This window comes from Pleurodeles waltl, chromosome 5 (genome assembly GCF_031143425.1).
Source record: "Pleurodeles waltl isolate 20211129_DDA chromosome 5, aPleWal1.hap1.20221129, whole genome shotgun sequence".
Classification (NCBI taxonomy): Eukaryota; Metazoa; Chordata; class Amphibia; order Caudata; family Salamandridae; genus Pleurodeles; species Pleurodeles waltl.
In genome coordinates this window covers 756,804,774-756,827,025 of record NC_090444.1, presented here as the reverse complement: position 1 = coordinate 756,827,025, position 22,252 = coordinate 756,804,774, and the positions used below count along the sequence as shown (strand labels likewise).

At 43.5% G+C, this 22,252-nt stretch overlaps 1 protein-coding gene across 1 annotated transcript in view; it reads left to right on the top strand.

Annotated features, from left to right (window-relative positions):
• Positions 1-22,252, top strand: part of SYNE1 (spectrin repeat containing nuclear envelope protein 1) — a 1,478,055-nt gene that overhangs the window by 768,085 nt on the left and 687,718 nt on the right. Inside the window, exons 76-78 of the mRNA XM_069234720.1 lie at positions 1,241-1,506; positions 12,467-14,627; positions 20,258-20,595. Of these exons, the coding sequence (XP_069090821.1) occupies positions 1,241-1,506; positions 12,467-14,627; positions 20,258-20,595 (2,765 nt within the window). The remainder of the gene's footprint in view (positions 1-1,240; positions 1,507-12,466; positions 14,628-20,257; positions 20,596-22,252) is intronic.

The following is a 22,252-nucleotide window of genomic DNA, read 5'->3' as shown; positions in this document are numbered from 1 at the left end:
TTGAGTTCTTCTTCCATCCCTGGGTTACTTTGGTATTGTAGAAGAGGCTAATGATATTTCTGCAGACACTTCTATAATATGGTCCACGCTTTTGCACATTGTGTGCAGGCACAATCAGGAAGGAGTGTTCCCTCACTGTATGAAGGCACAGCTGTATTAAAGACAAGGCCAAAATGGTAAAGAAGTAATCAGGAGGCACGCTAACTGTGCCCCACATATGAGATGACACACCGTCAATGTGTCTCCACCTTCCAGAGGACATTCCATACATGTGTGCAAAGGTATTCTAGGGTTCCCCCAGGCATTCCCCTGCAGACAAGTACAATAATTGGCTGCATCTACCTGCACAAAGGATGCCTCTCCCCTTCTTAACAGAGCCTGTCTACCTGTAGCGAAAGATGGAGCGTGGGCTTCAAACCACAACCCGGTCTTTCACTAATGCACTCTCCTCAGCGCAGGAGCAAATCTTCAGAATTTGCAACTACACATAAGAGCAGCCATTTTTTTTAGTATAATCAGACACACTGTCATTGTCTCTTCACACACCTTTTCAAACAAAAAGTGACATACTGCGAAATATAGCACATAATTAACTACATCCTGTGGCAACACACCCACCATCATAAGGCCATCCAATCACCATCATCGGTGTCTGTACATCTTAATTATATGTCTATACAACCACCAGTGTAATGCCACATACAGTCTGCTAAACAACCACACACTCTTATTCCTGCACCGACACCTACAAGTAAACATCCATATTCCCCAAACAAAAGCTCACACAGCCACCATCATACACCCGGCACAAGTGCCATCATTCACCAACACACCTACGTTCATACATCAAAACAATCACCATAGTGCATGCTCACAAACACCAACATATGTCTTCACAGCCACCTTCATTTGCCAACTGGCCAGCCTTCTTACACATAGGCTCACAGTCAATTCATTAATGCTCTGTAATGTCACTCTTAGAAGTAAGTTATGCCCTAATACATCCTTTGACCTTATTTACAAATGTAATAGTTCTCTCAAACGATAACTGCAATTGGAGCTCCAAAATTATACGTGCATGGTAGAATTTATTGTATAGACATTTTCTAATAACTTGAATACTGAAGGACTGGTAGAGAAGCTTTAAAAATGTACTATTTTCAAACATAACGATCATTTAATAGCTATTTTAAAGAAATTATATAAAAGCATCCACAATAATAATTTCCTTTATTAATAGGAATTTGGTCAAAAGCTGCAGGCCAAACAAAGTGCAGTCACCAGTTGGATGGAGAAAGTGAACAAGCTGACGAATGGACAGGAGTCTCAAGAGCACACAGAAATCGGACATGTTAACAACCAGTGGTTGGAGTTGTGCTTGAGCACAGGCAACCTGCTACAACAGAGGGAAGAGGATCTACAAAGGACAAGGGATTACCATGACCGAATGAACGTGGTGGAAGTCTTTTTAGAGAAGTGCACCAAGGAATGGGACAATCTTGCCAGGTATTTACCTGATCCAAGTTTAATAAAACTAAATTTGAATGGAGGACATACTTGCATCCATCCTGAGAATTTGCACTGATGTGCTGATATCCACTCACACACACTTAAAGGGTACCTTTTTAATAGGAAGTGATGCATTATGGAACATATTTCACTAATCTACAGGCCTGTTATATTTTAGTGCTCATCTGTTCATTCATTAAGAATGAAAGGCCAGATTCTCTAAAGCATTTAGCATTTCTTAACAGACCAAATCAAATTTTTTGCTCCCTTAAGAAATGCTAAATGGCCTTTTCATGTGTACAAAGGCCATTAGGGAATCACAGAATGAGATTTCTACCCATTGGAAATCGCATTTTGTGATTCCCAAATAGGAAATCACAAATAGGGAATTCCTATTTGCGATTTCCAAACCACATGTACAAAACATTTCCTAAATGCAAAATGGACATTTAAGAAATAAAATTATCATTGACTCCAAATCGATGGTAACATATACTAATTTTCAAAAATGCACCCAAAATATTTTTTTTAAAGTTACATGTAGCAAGCACATGTCCCTAGGGCATTTGTGGATGTTACATGTGCACCATCTGTTTTTGGGGTGCATCAAGCGGGGGCTTAGGGCCATAGTTACCCTTGGTATTGCATATAATTATTTGTTATCAGGAAATCGCAAACTAGGAAATGCAAAGTCATTCCTACCTATGAGCCAAGAGGCCCATTTTAAGGAATGGTTTAGCATTCTCAAATAGCGATGTCCTAATAGCGATTCCTAATCTGTATGAATCGCTTTTAGGAAATCGCTATTTTTGAACATTCCATTTTGCATTTTCTAAATAGCAATTTCTAAAAGGTTGGTATTTAGAAAATGTAAAATTCGAATTTTGTACAACTGGCCCAAAAATGACTACATGGCGAAACCCAGATATGCTTCATAGTCTGTGGTGGTGGCATACGTAAAACATTGTAAAATAGGTGTAGAAGGTATAGAGCCTTCCATATTTAATAGTCAAGTGAACCTAATGCACTATAAAGTACAATGATCTCAGATCACTCCAGAATGTTTGGTCTTTACTTCATGATCATTGGTTCTCATTGAAGACTGGTGTGGCTTCCCTCACCCCATCTGCTAGTCGGAAATTCATATTTACTATCAAGGTGAAACCGTTTACACATTTTGGAAACTTGGTAATTTTCTTCTAGAAGACTATATAAACCTGGGCACATCCATACATGTTCTAGGACATTAACCACTTTTTAAAACTCTTCAGCTTACATGACTCATATTTTCTCCATTGGCTTCACTAGGCATTGATGAGAAAATGGTCTTATACTTAGGGAAGTATGTTGTCCCTCATTTAATTATCTCACCAGATCATTTGGATAAGGGGTTTTTTGTTTGAATTTCCCAGATTTCACAATCGAGTGAAGCAGACAGTTATAAGGCAATATTTAAAAATATGAAAAATCTGTGGATACCTATCATCAGTTGCATTAGCAAAGTAAAAGTCTTCATAAAGTTGATAAAGGTATTCTTGATGGATGTCCATTATCTCTGCATTTGTTTCATGGACATCTTTAACACTGCTTCCCTCTTGCTATTACTGTGGCTAGAATATCTCAAAGGATTGAGGGTAACAAATGCATTTGATGACAGCCCTACTCTAGTGATTATTTTGTGGCGTTGACATTAACTGATTGTACTCTTGAATATCTCTGGTGCTGCGTGAAATGTTAAAATGTCGCTGAAATCCTAGTATAGAACCAGAGTCAGATGTTTATAGTTGAAATCAATATCTGATAGAGACTTTTAATTGCAGATTTCTTACCTTTCAATTTTCCAGGCGTTAGACTGGATCCCTAAGATATTTTTGTGAGCAGTACTCCTGCTTGCCGGTAGGTGGCGTCGATCGGCTCTGCTTTTCGTTGTCCACACTGGAAGATACGTCTGCATCAGCTAAATAGGTGGCACCTCGGCACGATGATTCAAGTTTTTTTCTGTCTGCACCAGTTAACGCTGATCCGAGGAAGAGCTACCCCTCCGTAGGTTTTTTGCAAGTTTTTTTCGACATTTTGTCAACTTCGTTTTTGAGGAACTTTTTTTCCTGGTGTGTCAAGGGTGTCTTTGAGAAAGACAGGGTTTAAACTGTGTGGCACCTGTCACGGTGCCACGTCAGTTACAGATCCACACCTGGTGTGGCTATGGTGTCTTGAGCCCGACCACAACTCCAAGTCGTGCTCGGACTGCCGGGTCATGGCACTGAAGGCTTTGAGGGAGCGGGCCCTAAAAATGCTTGCTGCCTGGCAGAAAACTCTGCATTGCCCGACTCTTAGGAGGTCTCTGTCCCAATTGAAGATGAAGATCTAGGGACTGCTCCACGAGTCTAAAGTCCTTTTCTTCCCACTCTAAGTCATCTGGCAAAGAGGCATAAGAAGCATAGGAAGTTGAAGCGTGTTTTGACTTTTCCTCATCTATTGACAGACGCGACAATGGAACATCAACGATCTTGGCGGAGCCATTGCCAGGTTTGACTTTGCCTTGCCCCGCCCCACTTTTCCAAAAGCCGTAGCCATCTCCATTGAAACAAAGAAATGTTACGAGGCCATGTGGCACCTATTTGAGCGGGCCTACCCCTCCTGAGTGCCTTCAGGCCCTGTGGGGTCAGAGGGGGGCCCATCACGTTCCTTGCCAGTGGCTCTGGCCCAGGCTTCGATGGGATCCTGACCTGCACCGGTTGTGCCACCACAAGCTTCCCCAATGCCAGTTCCTGCACCGAAATGCACCATCTCCATTTGGATCCCCGAATCCCCGAATCCAACACACAGCTGGAACAGAGTCAACCAATGCCCATTCCAGTACCGACAGGACCCATGTGTCCTAGTACGGCGCCTGAGCCCTATTCTGAAGGGTTAGGCCTTGGGGAAGAGTGTGAGGGGTCACTGGACCCTTTAGAATAGTAGTTAGAAGGCCAGCAAAGCATGGACTTGTGTGAGGAAATGGGTGATGCCAGCAGATGGATACTTTCCCAGATGCTGGCATGGTTTCACCCCATAACATGGCTACAGAGGAGAGAGCAACATATGCTATGGTGGTGAAGAGGGAAGCTGAGGTCGTGGACCTCGAATTGGCTTTGGTGGCAGTCAAGACGAACATCTTGACGTAAGTGCTACAGCTAGGAGCTTCCTCTTCTAAACCCCTGCTCCCTTTCAATGAAGCACTAAGTGATATCCTACCTGGAACCTGGTCCAAGCCCAGGACACGGTCTCCTGTGAATAGGACAATTGCCTGCCACTACCGCCCGCACCTGGGGATCTAAACTTCCTCACCCAACACCCCAACCTTGAGAGCTTGGTATTCAAGCCTCTACTTCCCATGGCGCTTTTCTTGCTGCACCCCCGGAGAGGGAATCCAAGAGGCTTGATAGCTTAGGAAAGAAGGTATTTTCTGCCACCATCCTTCCTGTGCAATCGGTGAACACTGCATGCTAATTGGGCTGCTATTAACACTCTTTTTGGGACACGGTTGTACAAGTGTTGCCACTGGTCCCGTAGGAGGCCTGACCATTCTCTCTCAAGTGATTAAGGATGGGAGAAATGTGGCAGTGTTCATTATTAGGTGTGGTTCAGACACAATCAACTCACTGGGCAGAGTGGTTTCTACTACAATGGCACTATACCACCATGCCTGGCTGATAACATCTGGCTTTTCAGGGGATACCCAGGCTTCCCTTATGGACATGCCCTTTGATGGCAATCATCTCTTCGGAGACAAGGCATACTCGCCACAGGAGCTTTAAGGACTTGCAGGGTGTGGCCTATTATTTGGGCCTCTTCGCTGCCCTGGATCACTCCCAGTCTGCTTTTCGCTCCTTTTGTGGCTACGAAAGGGGCTTTCAACTGTGTCACCTTATCCCAGCCACTGGCACGTGCAAGCTTCCCGGTCTCTAAATGGACGAAGATGCGGTACATACAGACTCTGTGGGTCAGGTAGACAGAGGTCTGCTGCATCCACCAACCGCCCAGCAGCAGCAGCCCCTAAGCCCTCCTAATTTTGTCCTACAAGATTATGGGTGTCCAGTTGGTGACAGAATCAGCTGCCATCTCCACCCCTGGCAGCCCATAACACAAGACAGGTGGGTTTTATAGATCATTCGGAGGGGCTACTCCCTCCCCTTCAAAACTGCCCCTCCCCCTGTACCTCCATCTCACGATCGGCTGACGGAGGATCATTTGTCCTTGCTCCATGAGGAAGTCTTTGCCCTCTTGGTTCAGGAAGCCATAGAGAGGGTTCCGACATCAGAAGTACGCAGTGGTTGCTATTCCCACTACTTTTTGATATTCAAAAAGAACAAAGATTTTTGGGCTATCCTAAATCTGCAAACCCTCAATCTATTCCTCAAGAAGGAGAAATTCAAGATGCTCACATTGGCTCAGGTTTTGTCTGCCGTAGCCCAAGGAGACTAGATGGTAATGTTGGAATTGCAGAATGTGTATTCCCATATTCCTATCCTGCTTGCCCACGGATGTTAACTGTGGTTCAAGGTAGGACACAAGCACTTTCAGTTTACCATGCCCTCTTTTGGCCTTACCAGCACCCTCAGGTGTCCACTAAGGTGATGGCAGTGGTTGCAGCTCATCTGCGGAGATCAGGGGTGCCAGTTGTTTCCTATCTCGACGACTGGCTCCTGAAGTCGTCTCCCACCTCCAGACTACAGCAGACCTCCTACATTCGCTGGGTTTCACTATAAATCTGCCATAGTCACACCTGACTACATCTCAGATGCTCCCTTTCATCTAAGCTGTTCTGGACACAGTGCAGTTTGGGGTTTATCCTACCGAACAGCGACTCCTGGATATTCAGGCTATGATACCAATGTGTCAGTCTTTTTCCTGGATTTCGGTGAGAATGGCTCTCAGGTTGGTAGGCCTCATGGCCTCCTGCATCCTGCTAGTAACTCATGTCAGATTGCATATGTGGAATCTGCAGTGGTACCTGAAGTTCCAGTGGCACAGCATCAGGGGAATCTCTCCGACATGGTCCAGATCTCTGAGGGAACTGCAAAAAACATGCTGTGCTGGCTAACAAACCTCAATTGGGTCAGAGGCAGACCCCTCTCCCTCCCTTAACCAGATCTCACAATAGTGACAGATGCAACACTCCTGGAATGGGGCAGCCATCTGAGAGAGATGGAGATCAGAGAACTGGTCTCTCGTGGAATTGGGACTCCACATCAACTTGCTGTAGCTTCAAGCGATGTGACTGGCATTGAAAGCTTTCCTACCCTCCATCAAGGAAAGACTAGTGCAGATGTTCACAGATAACACCACTGCCATGTGTTACTGCAGCAAACATGGTTGTGTGTGGTTTGGACCCTTTGTCAAGAGGCTCCGCATCTCTGAACATTGCTGCAACACATGGGAGTTTCTCTGAACGCCAGAGGTGACAAACTCAGCCTCCAATGCCTAGCAGATTATGAGTGCGTCTCCATCCGGAGATGGCGCAAGGTCACTTTCAGCATTTGGAAGAGCTATCGTTAGATCTGTTCACTTCCAAAGAGAACGCACAGTCAGCAGTTTTGCGCGCTGGATTTTCCCAGGCAGCTATCGCTCTGAGACACTTTTCTTCTTGAGTGGAGTTCAGCTATCCTGTAAGCCTTTCCTCCCATACCATTCCTGCCCAGAGTTCGCAAGAAGATCAGGAATGACTGGGCCCAAGTCATTGTTGTGGCTCCAGACCTGGCATACAGTCTGGTATCTCGATCTTCTGCACTTGAGCAGTAATCCTCCAATCAGGCCGCCCCTTCGGGAGGATCTTCTGTTGCAGCAACAGGGAAAGGTCCTCCACCCGAACTTGTTAATTCTCCACTTTCTTTCATGGAGATTGAGCAGCAACAGTTGACCATTATTGACCTTCCTCCTGAAGTCCATAATGTCATTCTGCCAGGCAGACATACTTCTACCAAGATAGTATACGCCTGGCAATGGATTTTTTAAAAATTATATTGTACAGCTAAATCTATCAACCGGCTTTCTGCTTCTCTCTCTAAGGTCCTTCTTTTTATTCTTACCCTTGCCCAGCACGGCTCTGCTTTGGGTACTCTGAAGGATTAACTTTCTGCTCTATCAGCCTTCTTGCGACCCACCCTCCTTATTTAAGTCCTCAGTTTTAACTAGATTCCTCAAAGTTCTTGTACATATGTTACCCCTTTGCCTTTTATTATGCCTCAGTGAGACCTTAATTTGGTTCTTACAATTTTAATGTGTGCTCCTTTCAATCCACTACACAATTGACCCCTCTAGCTGCTCACGCTTAGAACAGTATGTCTTGTGGAAATAACATCTGCCCGTAAGGTAAGTGAGCTGTAGGCTTTGTCATGCAAGCCTCCCTACTTGACTGTATTTCCAGACAAACTATTGTTTCACACTTTTTCCTCCCAAAAGTGGTCACACCATTTCATGTGGGCCAATATCTCACTTTTCCCACTTTCTACGCTCCTACATGTAGGAAAGCACCCTCTTTTTGGCCTGGTTACCCCCACCTTTTGCCTGCTGTCAGTATGTCTTGACTGTTTTCACTGGGATCCTGCTAACCAGGACTCCAGTGATTGTGCTCTGTCCCTCTAACTTTGGTTACTTTGGACTTTTCACACCCCACAATTGGCATACTGGTGTCCTCATATAAGTCGCTAGTATTACCCTTGCCCAGCACGGCTTTTGCCATCTTGAATCCAAGGTGGGCAAAGGCCCCTAGTAGCATTTGAGTAGCCCGGTTAGGAATGTGACTTTCCAGCCCCCTCCTGATAGGTTGTCACCCTGCTAGGTGACCAGTCCCCCTCCCTGAGCTATTTAGGGTCTCCCTCTTGGGTGAGTCCTCAGATTCGACGTGCAAGATTCCAGCAGGACTCCTGTGCATCAATTGCTTTCTCTTCTGGCCACTGGTACTGCAACTGGATCCTCCAGGGACCGACAATCTGCAACTTCAGTAACGACTTCGCTCTGCAACATTGTTTCTCCAGCTCCTTCCAGTAACTGCAACATTTCCCCAGCTGTGCATTCTCTGAGGGCAATGAGTCTTCAGCTTGCACAAGAAGTAAAAAGGAATCTCCCTTGGAGTGAAGGAGTCACTCCCCTGCATCCGTAGGCACCATCTGCAATGAGAACCGGCTGCGTGGATCCTCTCTCCTCCTGAGCTGCGTAGATCCTGCATCACAAGTGGTGGTCTGGAGTTATCCGCTTGGTCCTCTCTACCAGCTGTCCAACGTAGGAGATGGTAAGCCCTTGCCTCTCCTTGCAGGACAGTACCCCTTCGCACCACAACTCTTGCAGCTACCAAGGCTTGTTTGCTCCTCCTCCGTGGGATCTCCAGGCTCCGTGTATCACCGGCCACCAGCACTTCTTCCTGTAATGCACAGTCTCCTGCCTGCTGTTCCAGTGGTGTGGGACACGCCTCCAGGTGTGCTAAGTGGGCCTCACTGAGACTTCTGTGCCTGCTGTCAGTGGGTTGCCTGTGGGGGCCGCCTCCTCTTCTTGTGACTCTCCCAGCTGCTGAGGGTCACCCCGTACAATCCTCCTTGGGTCGAGTCCCCTGGACCTTGCTGGTTCTCTTCAGCCTTGCAAACGTTTTCCGTCTCTTGCATTTTCCAAGACTTGTTGTTGGTTTAAAGCACCACTGACCGACTGTAATATGACCGCCGATGTGGGACATTACTTGCATCCCTTCTGGAGCTCCTCTTCTGTTCCTGTGCTGACCTTCGTCCACCGTCAACCTGGTCCTGCAGCCACAAAAGGGTTGATAGTGACTCCTGCCACAACCGGACACTCCATTTCGAACTGGACCTGGTCCTCTTCCTTTGCAGGTCCTCTTCTGTCAAGATCCACCTTTGGGTTTTTCCAGTCTTGGTTGGGTCTTGCACAATCCTTTTCCAAAGTCTGCCTGTTGTTTTGGGGAAAACCAGGTATTTACCACGCCTCTCCTGTGGGTCACCTTGGTACTTCCCTCTTGGGGTTTCTAGTTCCTCGATCTCCCTTTCCCTGATTCCACATCCTTGGGTGGGGGACTGTCTTTCACATTCCACTTCCTCAGTATATGGTTTGGTCCCCCCAGGGCACTCACTATTTGCTATTGCTTTTAGTAATGCCTATTGCTGTCTATCTATTGACTGATTTCTAATGTGTATATAATAGTGTGTTTACTTACCTCCAGTTGGGGGACTGCCTTTACAGTATTTTATTTTTTGTGTTACTATAATAAAGTACCTTTATTTTTGTACTACTGTGTGGTTCTTTCATGTTTCTAAGTGCTGTGTGACTATAGTGGTATTGCATAAGCTTTGCATGTCCCGTAGATAAGTCTTGGCTGCTCATTCACAGCTACCTCAAGAGAGCCCTGGCTTCCTAGTCACTGCCTACACCTCACTAATAGGGGATAATTGGACCTGGTTTAAGGTGATAACACCATAGGTGCTCACCACAAACCAGACCAGCTTCCTACACTCCACATCCCTCCAATGAAGAGGAGCAACTCCACCGTATGGACCTCGAAAAACCGTTGCCTTTCTACCTTGACCGCACAAAAGAGTTCTGGGTGGATGACCAACTCTTTGTGGGATATGCTGGTGCAAAGAAAGGTTGGGTGGTGCAGGAACAAACTATCTTCAGATGGGGCGTTCTCAGCATCAGAATCTGCTAAAAGCAACCCCCGGAGGGCTCATTCCACCAGACCCAAAGCCGCAACCACTGTGTTAGCTTGTGGAGTCCCAGTCCTGGGCATCTCCCAGACATCAACATGGGCATCACTGCAGACATTTACCAAACACGACTGCCTGGACAGTCAGGTGCACAGGAATGGTCATTTCACTTGTTCGGTCTTGCAGGATTTCCTAGTTTAGATAACTTGTCTGCAGCCCACCACCAGGGATGATATTGCTTGGGTATCTATTCAAAGGTAAGAAATCTGCAGCTAGAAGTCTCTTTCAGATGAACAAGTTACTTACCTTTGGTAGCGCCTTATCCTGTAGAGACAATATGTAGCTATTGTCTCTACCGTATAAGGCGTTACTGAAGGTAAATAACTTGTTCATTACAACCAGTAATGTATAAGTGCAGAATGTCTGAAAGTAAATATTGAAATTTAGTAATGTGCTTAGCCTTAATACCTCTGTGGCATATTCATTGAAATACAGGATAGAAACCTATAGTAAGATTTCCTACAATTTGTAGTTGCTCTTATAATATTTAAATGTGTACCCATTGGTTTTAATTTGAATCAGTCCCAGAAAATGTATACAATGAAGCTCTACTGCCATTATTTTAATTAAACATTTGTAAGGGGGGCTCATTAAGAGTGGCCTTTTAATACCTATGGGGCCTGTAACATTAGCCACAGGCCCCATGGAATCCATGGTGTTTTCAGGAATTTATTTCCACACAGAGATTTCAACTGCTAGTGCAACCTATATCTCCAAGCATGTGAAAAACTAAGGAACAATTTAGAATCATGGGGGAATCAAATCTGGAATAACTGATTCTGACAGTTTGGATATTCCCCACCCCTGGAGTTACTCATATCCCCAGTATCAGTAACTTTAAAGATGGGGAAAACTCCAGGCCATTTTACAGGAAAGCATTCTAGTTCTAGATCTCCTAGATGATATTGGAGGACATCAAGTGGAACAACCCATGTGCTGGTCTGGTTGCTAGTTCTGACACCGCAAACTGAAATTCTTCTGTGGTTGAGCAGAGTGGCTAGTCATAGACAAGTTTTATGAGAGTATGTGTCAATGAAACATAGCAAAAAATCTAGTGTTCAAGCTTCAGTTTGGGCCAAAAATATCTCAGTCAGAATACTGACTAACCCTTGAGGGGGAGAGAGGAATTGGTGGAGAGTACTGGAGAAGGTGAATAAAGTCAACGTGCCGTACACACATGTATGGCACAGCTATGGTTACGCCTGATTGATCTTATGTGGTCTAAATAGTATACAAAGCCAAAAGATCAGGCCTAAACTGAATGTTGTGGTTTGGAGAACATGAGCGAATCACAACTTATGGTGGAAAGTCTGTAAACAAACCACAGGTAAGGATAACATGTTTAGAAAAGGCCAAAAACATTGTGGAATCTGTGTAGTATCCATAGGGATTTGGAAAACGTAGGCTCTTTCATTCGCATACTTTGACATGCCATACAATATTGATTGGTCTGATGTAATCCAACAGCTTTTCATTGACCATTGAAATGTTACGTTTGATAAATAAAATGAAATGAACCATGAGAAATAGCTTAGAGATTTCAGCAGTGTCATTATAAGCCAATCTTCATCAGTCAACAACAAGAATTCACTTGAACATGCTGTTGTTTTTCTTGTAATGCTAGAAGACTACAAGAAGCAGTCTTATAGTCCATGTTTGTTTCATCATTGGTTTGGTAGCCTTGAAAAGCAGGCATGATCATGAATAAACGCTCTTGGCTTTCATGGCAGTGCAGTATTATTTTGGGCTGTGAAGCAAGCTTGACCTAACCAAAGTATTTTTGAAAGAGTTAAGAATGTCGGTGTACCTTACTTGCCTTGCTTGCACCTTCAAGGCATCAGAAAGTTGTAGCTGAGTGAAGGCATTAGACAGAACATGATGATCATCCTCATTTGTGGAGATCTATCTGTGAGGCTTTAGGAGGCTACCATGGCTATTGTATCGGTTATGTGGCTAGGCCATTTGGCATCACAGAGAAAGTGGAACTTGCTTTGTTCTCAATAGTACTGTGTTGTCAGACATTTTGGATAAGAACTTCATTGGAAAGACTATTGAGGCAGTGTGACATGTAAAGACGTCATAAATGCCTATATGCATACTTAAGAAGTGGGAGATAGCAGGATGCCTTTGGCATGGCTATTGATTCTAGGTAAATATAGTGAGGTTCCATGCCATGACTTAATTATAATTGTATGCTTTTGTTTTTACAGATCCGATGCAGAGAGTACTGCTGCACACCTGGAAGCTTTAAAGAAATTAGCAAACTTGATGCAGGAGCAAAAGTTTGTGTTGGATGACCTGAAAGAACAGAAGCAGAAAGTACTTGAACACCTGAATATGGATGACAAAGAACTGGCAAAAGAACAGACAGGGCATTTTGAGCAACGCTGGATGCAACTTGAGGAACTGGTGAAAAAGAAAATCTTAGTTTCGGTGACCACCTTGGAGGAATTGAGCTTGGTGCACTCAGGCTTTCAAGAGCTGATGGAGTGGGCACAGGAGCAACATCCTAGCCTGAGAGAAGCTCTCAAGCAAAGCCCACCTCCTGATTTAGCTCAGAGTATTCTTATGGACCACCTCATTATATGCAACGAAGTAGATGCCAAACAAATCTTCCTTAAAACACTTATGAAGGATGCAGACAGAGTCATGGCTAACCTGGGCCTTAACGAGAGGCAGCATCTGCAGAAAGTGCTTGCTGATGCCCAGAAACATGTGGATTGTCTCAGTGATCTAGTCAACCAAAGAAAAAAACACCTGAGTAAGGCATTGTCTGAAAAGGTACAATTTCACATGGCAGCTTATCAGGCTGTCAACCAAATTCATCAACTTGAAAGGAAGGTGATGCTTCTGGAATACATTTGTTTGCTACCAGATGACATAATCAAACAGATTAAGGCCTGTAAAAGTGTCCTGGCCAGCTTGAGGGCCCACCAAGGTGATATCACTTCTGTTCGGGCTCAGGGAAGAGAGCTCATGAAAGAAGTGACAGAGGAAGAAAAGAACGAAGTCCTGCTGAAACTTCAGGATTTGCAGAGTGTTTATGAAATAGTTTTACAGAAGTGCAACCAACGATTGTTAGAACTGGAGAAGAGCATGGCATCCAGGAAATATTTCAAGGAGGATTTGGACAAAGTGTGCCATTGGTTGAAACAAGCAGACATTCTCACCTTCCCAGAGATTAATTTCATGAGTGACGACTGTGAACTATCTTGCCAGTTAGAAAAATATCAACAAATTCTGGAGCAGGCTCCAGAATATGAAGGTTTACTTCTTACTCTACAGCGAAATGGGCAGGAGATCTTGCCGTCACTTAATGAAGTAGACCATTCTTACCTTGATGAAAAGCTGAACAACCTACCTCAACAGTGTAACTGCATTATTGCACTAGCCAAAGAGAAACTCTTTAAGGTTCAAGAGGTTGTATATGCTCGGAAAGAATATGCCTCCCTTATTGATTTGACAAACAAGGCTCTAACAGAACTGGAGGAACACTTTTTGCACATGAACACATCTCCTGCCAGCCTTAAAGTAAAAGATGCTGTATCACTTCAACAGGACTACCAAGCCCTTCTCAGTGAAGTTGTCAGCCTTGGTGTGGCAGTGGATGAGCTTAACCAAAAAAAAGAGGGCTTCCGCAGCACAGGGCAGCCCTGGCTACCTGATGAAATTTTAAAACTTGTTGCTCTTTATCACAAACTGAAAAGACAAATTGAACAAAAAGTTAGTCAGTTGGGAGATACCACCGATGCTTGTCGCAAGCATGAAGAGCTTTGCTCAAAGCTTGAATTGCAACTTGATGCTGTGAATAAGGAACTGTCAAAAGTCAATGAACAAACCCTCCCAGTAGAAGAGAAATTGAAATTCTATCATGGTTTGAAAGGTGGCCTTCAGGATGCAGGGGTTCTTCTAAAACAAATCTCGGACCAGATGGAGGAGCTGTCACCCCATCTTGAGCCATTTGTCAGTGAGAAAGCTGATCATCAGTTGCAGATATGGGAGGAGTTGTTGAAGTCCTTGCACTTACAAGTAGGAGAGCGAATAATGGAATGTGAAAACAGAATGGTACAAAGTGTGGACTTCCAAACAGAAATCCGTCGCACTTTGAACTGGCTCAAGCAAACCAGTGACCAGCTCAGTGGGGCCCTGTGTGTGGACCTAAAACATCAAAGCATTCAGGAAGAAATGAGGAAGGTACAGATTCAACAAGTGGAGGTACAGTCGAGTCTGAGAATAATGGATGCCCTAAGTAACAGGGAAAAACAGAAATATCTGAAAGCAAATGAGCTAATCCCAACAGATTTAGAAAGCACTCTGGCTGAACTATCTGTTTTGGCAACTGAGCTTCAGGAACTTATCACTGCAAAGCAGGCAAGTATATTTTACGTCTTTTGTCAATCAAATAGATTTGAATTGTTGTTGATGTAATTAACAGTCTTCATTTTGATTCATTACAGGGCAGACCAACACAATATGTGAAAGAATGCAACAAAGACATGAGTGCCCTTTTTATGCTGTCAGTCTGAAGACATTCCAAATAACCTATGCTTTTATCCCTAGAGCACCAGACTAGTTACTGTGCTGTTCTTCTGGATGGTGAGCTTGTAGGAATGTAAAAGTTTGGCAGGAGACACATTGGAAGTATTATTTACACCTTAGTCCTCAATTTAGTTCTTCTCTGGCCAGACCCTGGTAGTTAATACAAGGTGATAATTTTCTGTATGTTTGTGAATGGAGGTTCTTGAGACTAGCAACATAGAAATTGCAATAACAGACAAAAATATTATTTTACTAAATCCAGCTTTTCCGATAGACACTGCTTAAAGTGTAGCAAACTGTCTTAAACTTCACTTGAATCAGACTTAGACGATTGGACAATGGCTTCTGTTTAACAATCTTATTGACTCCACTTACTCATCATATGGGACTGTCTTCAGACTTAAGGCTTTTGAAGTAATGGGGCTTCAGCCACCAGGATCTTTTAAATTTTATTTTTCTCCCATGCATTTTTCTCCCATCGCCAGATATAAATTTGGGTGTTCAAAATTAACTTTCCTTGGATTTCCTTGTTGTAGGACCTTTCACTAGATCAGGTTAGAATTGAGTTAAGATCATGCTAAAGCTTTCACTTGTAACATCCTAACTGAGGAGTCACCATGGATGTTTATGCTTCCAATCCTTTCTTCACTAGACCAGGCCTTTGCCTGTTAAGGTACCATACACTAGACAAAACCAAGGGGCATATTTATAAAAAGTAAATGCAGCGCCACTTTTCTTGCACACCTTAGCAGTCCCTAACACAACCTTGGTAGTTCTGTATTCATGATACTGCGCACCATGGCGGTAGTTAGGGTGAATAGCGTCAGAATTTTTTATGCTAGTCTGGCACTTTGCAAGATTAACATAAAAAATAATGACGTTAATCCTGCAAAGCACCCAGAGGCCCATTGTAACACCTCCTACCGTATCATGTTTCATGATATGGCCTGGTGGTGTTTTGCTGGTGGACGCTGCTGCTGGCAGCAGCGCCGCACCCCGTCTCCTGCCGGAGGACCCCCTGCAAGCCGGTAAGTCGGGTTCTCTGACAGGAGAGGGTGGTGGGGGGTGTTGTGTGCGTGTGTGGGTGTGTGTGTGAGTGTGTGTGTGAATGTGTGCATGCATGTGTAATGTGTGTGCATGAGTGGTTGTGAGTGTATGTGCATGTTGTGTCGTGAGATTGCGTGTGTGCCTGGGTGTGTGTTCGTGAATGTCGCTGTGAGTGTGTATGAATGTATGAATGCGTGGGTCAAAGTGTGTATGTATGTGTGGGAATGTGTGTAAATGTGCGGGGGGGTCGGGAGTGGAAGTGGGAGGGTGGGGGAGGACTCTGGGTGGGGGGTGTTCAGGGGAGACCTTTATCAGTGCCAGAGAAGAAATTCCCTGGCACTGATAGTGCCAACCACCATGATTTCAGTGGCGGTACAGAAATCACTGAAACTGTGGCAGTTGGCTGGGTCAAAATGCCAGGGGCGGCCTAGTGACGGCTGCTGGGCTTGAGACTGTAGTCTCCAGCCCGGCCGTCGTCACCGCCGTGGCGGTCGGTGTGTTGACTTGGCGGTTTGACTTTGGCCAAACTGTCAATGTCATAATAGTGGAGTTAGGTACTGCCAGCCTGGTGGCGATAATACCTCCACTATACCACTGACTGCCGGGGTAGTAATGACCCCCATAATGTTGTTCTCTTCCCAGCACTGGCTGTGGTGGTTCTTCTCAGGAATGATTTACTGTTACTGCTTGAGATTGTAAGGATGGTAGATATTTTGGAATATGTAGAGATATATTTCACTTTTATTTTGCAGGAGATCAGCAAACAGATTTAGAACAGTGACTTCTATCTTATGATAGTGCTAACTTGACAAGCTCCATTTCTATGCTTCTCTTCCACCAATGCTTACTTTTTCATGTTACAGCAACAAATAATCTCCAAAACAGTCTATCACAATTTAGGATTCTTTTAGAAACCCCCTCTCCCCTAGCCTCCCCCGCCTTATAGATTTGTACGCCCAGACAACCCAGGAGCCATAAATATTAAAACAAAAAAAATAATCTTTGTTTCAAGTGAAGATATTTACTTCCATATCACCAAATCAAATCAAATCAAATCAAATCATTAACATTTATAAAGCGCGCTACTCACCCGTGCGGGTCTCAAGGCGCTAGGGGAAAAAGGGGGGGTTATCGCTGTTCGAACAGCCAGGTCTTTAGGAGTCTCTGGAAAGCGGAGTGGTCCTGGGTGGTCCTGAGGCTGGTGGGGAGGGAGTTCCAGGTCTTGGCCGCCAGGAAGGAGAAAGATCTCCCACCCGCCGTGGAGCGGCATTCACAAAAATGGAACAGGACTATTTATTTAAGTTAAATTTCTTCTTCTCCCACTTAGTATTAGAAGTAGTTTACTTTGTGAGAGAGTGTTTTCCTATTTTTCCATTAAAGAGACAGGATTAACTGAGATCTCTGGGTGTTGTAATTGATCAGTCATGTTTGGAGTGCACACAGTGCTCCAAGCCCCAACATCCCTGTCAAGAGTACAAAGGTGATTGCTAGATCTGTTCTCAGATTCTCAAATACTTTGTTGTTTTGGTTAATTTTCTCCAAGAAGAGTCTTAGGGCCTGATTACAACTTTGGAGGAGGTGTTAATCTGTCCCAAATGTGACGGATATACCACCAGCCGTATTACGAGTTCCATAGAATATAATGGACTCGTAATACGGCTTGTGGTAAATCCGTCACTTTACCGTCACTTTTAGGACGGATTAACACCTCCTCCAAAGTTGTAATCAGGCCCTTAATGTTAAAATATTTTTTATATTTCACATAAAAAATAGGGACGAGTCCTAATACCTATTCCAGGCTTTTTAGAACTGCACACAAACCAGGATTTTTTCCTGTCACAAATGTGGATTGGCAGTGTTTTATTGACCTACAGAATTAAATGTTTGATATGCGTTTTTCAAGTTGACGGAAAGGGATCAATCTGGTAATCTTTGTATCAGGATATCCATATCCAGGCCTCTCTAGTGAACTGTCATTGAGGGTTGCGCCTCCTTGGAAGGCATAGTCCAGCATACAAGTGATCCGCTATACACATTTCCTGAGGTCCTTCTAGATTCGCCACAACATGGACTTCCTCACAATAAAACAAATTAGAGCTATCAATGAATCCACTAAACGTATTCAAACTCAATAACAAGAGTTGGCATGTTGGCTTCGAAGGTGTTTGGAGGCATTTGCCTTATGCATACAGGTAGATTTTCATCTGAGTCTAATGGGAGAGAAGCTTACAGTAAATACTACTTTTTTCTCATTAATGGAAAGAATAGTCCCCAGGCCAGTCCATGGCTACATTGTATTTTTAGCTGGTCTACCTGCACAGCATTTGTAGGACATAAAAGGCTATCCCAGAAGTTCCCATGAAGCAAATTGTTATTTCCTCTAAAACCTAATTTAAAGCTTCATTGCACATAAGCTGAGGAAACACTTCATGAGCTGTATGTAGTAGCAGTCTTTATTTGGTTACATAAAACAACATAAAAGCAGAGCAAGTTAAAATACAAGTTCAAACACAACCCCACAAAAGAATAAAAATGAGTTAAAAACATAAAACAATGTGCATATAAATATGGTGTATCCATTTATCATGAAGTCACAGTCACCACTGGCTATTATAACACAGCAGTAATACATCCGATGAAATATTTCATCCACAGACAGTATTGGCCAGTCAGTAGGTGGGTAGTCCAAATACAATACTTAATGAGAAATAAATTTAATTAGCAGACCAACTCAGCCTGTGTCTAATTCTCCAGGCATTCATCAAGTATTAAGAGAGGGCAAAAACTAGGCAGCCTCTAGTATCACTTTTGAGGATCCGCAAGGTGAACCTCAGCTGGCTAGATTCAAGAGCTCAGCAGATAGACAACAACCAAGCCATCCTGATTTTTATAAAGTTGGGGCAAAAAAATGGAAAATGCTCTTCCATTTCTTCAGAAACAGAACAGAACGGACATTCTGGGGAGATGACTGACCCATTTCATCCACTACAGAAACAGTTAAGTGGCAGGATAGAGTATCTAAATTTATTTAAGATATAATGATTTTACTTGGGCGAGAGGGGCTCAGTCATACTCATAAAGTCCTCAAAACACATTTGGTCTTTATATACCAAAAACCTCACAGTCAAGCTCCCCCTATTGGCATCTCTAACCATAAATTGCACACATGGGCCCAAAATATTTATTTTAGGGGCACTGTAGATTTTTTACTAATATTAGAAGGGCTAGTCCACAAATCACTCATGCCCAAGGTGTTTAACCATGTTTTCACATATTTCAACCAAAGGATACTATTGCTGCATTTGAGCTCCAGAATCTCAGACAATGACTCTTGCAAAGGAAGTGGAGTTTTATTAGCCGATACTTGCATCTATAGATCAAAAGTTGTGGAGCCGCAACATGTGCGATGTTGCGCAAGCCAAGATCCAGCTGTAAAGGAATAAGGGGGGTGTTCTGAGGCAGATCCACAACCGACCTCATAAAGCTTTTCTCTACTTTTTCCAGCGCTCCCAGATGATGAGCTCCCCAAAGCTCTGCACCATAAAGCGCAGCACTAACACCTTTTGCTCAATCGATTTCAACAGTTGATCTAGCTGGTCTGAATCTGCATGTTTTCTGTCTTCTCAGTAATGCTAAACAGATATGTTGGAGGGAGGGCTTGCTTTTGGCAAGCTGGAAAGACCATGCTAGTGAGTGAGGAAGATTACCCCTAAATAGTCAAATTCTTTGACTTGCATGAAATAAGTTCCATCCAAAATAACCTTGCCCTTGAATGATTTGTGTGGATTAAATGCCATGAACTTTGTTTTATTAATATTGATCTCTAGGCCCAAATCTGTACAAACCTCAGAAAACCGATTCAGGAGGTTCTATAGGCATACCAGTGTCCTTCCTATTAACATAATGCCATCAGCATACATCAAGGATGCTACTGCATTACCAGCTAACTTAGGGGGGTCTCCTCTACAGCCAGTCGAAGAATCTATAAGCCCATTAATACAAATCGAAAAGGGTTGGGGCCAATACACACCCTTGCTGACTTCCTTCTCTACTCTGGTTCATGAACTGTATGTTAAACAAGCTTTGCCCGCCTCTTACCAACATTTGATTGTTAGTGGTGGAAAATCACCAGGGCATGAACAATATGGTCCTATAAATGTATGTTGGATTATTTTTTATATCTCTCCATGCTTCTGGATCACTGCTTGAGAAAGCTTTGAAATCTTGCCGATGATCACGTCATGGCATAGAGAAAAGGGTTCCATTTTAGTTTGTAAAGGCATATGTTTCATTATTTAGGAAATGTCTTGAAGTTTGAATTTAAATATCTTGCTATCTAAAATTAATTTACACTGGCATTTTACAAAAAGTATTTCCATTATATTCACAGATATCTGTGTCATTTTGTGTTTTAGGCCGCGTTATCAAAGGTATATTCACTTTGTCAGAGGTACTGCCAAACCATGAAGTCTGCCAGTGACTGGCTGGAGGATGCTCAGGACCTGTTGCAGCAGGCAAGCAATGGTTTGGATGTAGAGAGTTCAACTGAGCACTTAAAAACTCACACTGATTTTTTCAGCACAGAAAAAAAGATACAGTCTCTTCTCAAAGAACTTCATGAACTAGTTTCAGAGCAGGAACCATTCACACAAACTGCTGGAAAAGAACAACTGAAGAAGAGTGTGGCAACCTTAGAGCAGAGGAGCAAGGAGGTGACCCAGGAGGCGCAAAGTCAACACGACACACTGCAGAGGTACATTATTCACAGTGCAAAGCTGAATGCTCATTAATCCAATAACAATGCAAGCATTTGGCTTTTTCAACGACCGTTGCAGTACGATTTAAAAGAATAATTTATGAATGTTAAACTGGCACGATAGCTCAGTGAGTTAAGTATTTGTTGCTGAAAATGCCAGTGATTTGCAATTCATGAGTTTGTATCCTGACAAGTCTGACTCAGACTTCAATGCTTCCTCGGGTCAGTAAGTGAAGGACTTTTAATTGGGTGAAACAGTATGTGTTATTTACTGTCCATATAAACATGAGCAGTTTGAAGCACAATATAAAAATATAAATTATTATTTAACATTTTGTCAGTGTAGAACTGGCTTTTTTAGTTAGATTTCTGACCCCTTTTTCAGTGATTCCTTCAGCTTGGTATACGCTGTCCCATCCCACGCTGCCAGGAGGGACAACCTAGGACCATTATTACTTTGAACGACCCCCAACAAAATGTATCCTTACTGAAGACATTCCTTTTACTTCACATAGCATTAGAAAGATCTGTTCGACAGTGCCCACCTCTCATTTTTCCTTTTCAATGCCCAAGAATGCTATTAACAATTAATTGATTTCTGTATTCATATATCTTTCCATACAGTTTTGCTTTTGTAGATCCAACAAGTGATTGTTAGGTCCTGTGAATCTTGGATAATCCTTCCCATCTCTGTTTTTCATTTTCACTATTTCAGAAAGAATATACAGCTTTCATGTTTTGTTTGTGCAATTGACACATAGTTCAGAAGACTGTTTGAATATGACCCCCTTTTCTCTGAAAAACATCAGTATCATAAAGTGTATGTGTGGATGTTCTTCAGCCTCATGTGTGTCACTCACTACTGAATATGCAGACCAGGGGCCTATCACACATACGTTGTTTGCACCAGGCGCACCTTTCAAAATGTGCACCATACGCAAACAAGGATGCCTCCTTATTAGCATAAGTGCTTTACCCCCAGGGCAGGTGCAAGCTCATGCTGCTCTGGGGACAGCGCATTCATTCCGTGTTTCACTGTGCAGGCCTCAATCCGCCTGAATTTTGAAGGGGTATTAGAGATCCCCTTGCAGGCAGGTGCAGTAAGTGTTTGCACCCTCCTGCAAAGGGATGTCTGGGGGTCCAGGGGATCCACTTTCCCACCCTTCAGAGGGTTGCCATTACCTCCTGACAGCTTCTTTGCCTCTATAATAAGACGCGGGTGCAAAGGCAAAGGGATTCCCTCATTTGCATGGAGCACGTTTGAAAGGTATATTCCGATCCCATCACCCTGTTTACATGATCTTGCATCTCACTAGAGTACTTAGACCAATATTTATACGTCAGTTTTTGATGCAAAAGTGGCACAAACTTACAAAATACAATTGAATTTTGTATGTTTGCGCTGCTTTTGCGTAAAAAAAATGATGCAAATGAGGGGTAAAAAAAGTATAAATATGGGCCTTAGTTTGTCAAGTTGAACTTAAAACCAGGCACTGGATCCGTAAGCTTGCACGGCGTTCACATCTGAAAAAGCTTGGGCACAAGGGATTTTAAGTGTTTTTTCTGGGATATCACAGTTTTGTAAAGTGCCTTTGTTTTCTTTTGCTATGTCACTGCTACATCCATCAATTGCCTTTTAATGTGAGCCTGCCAT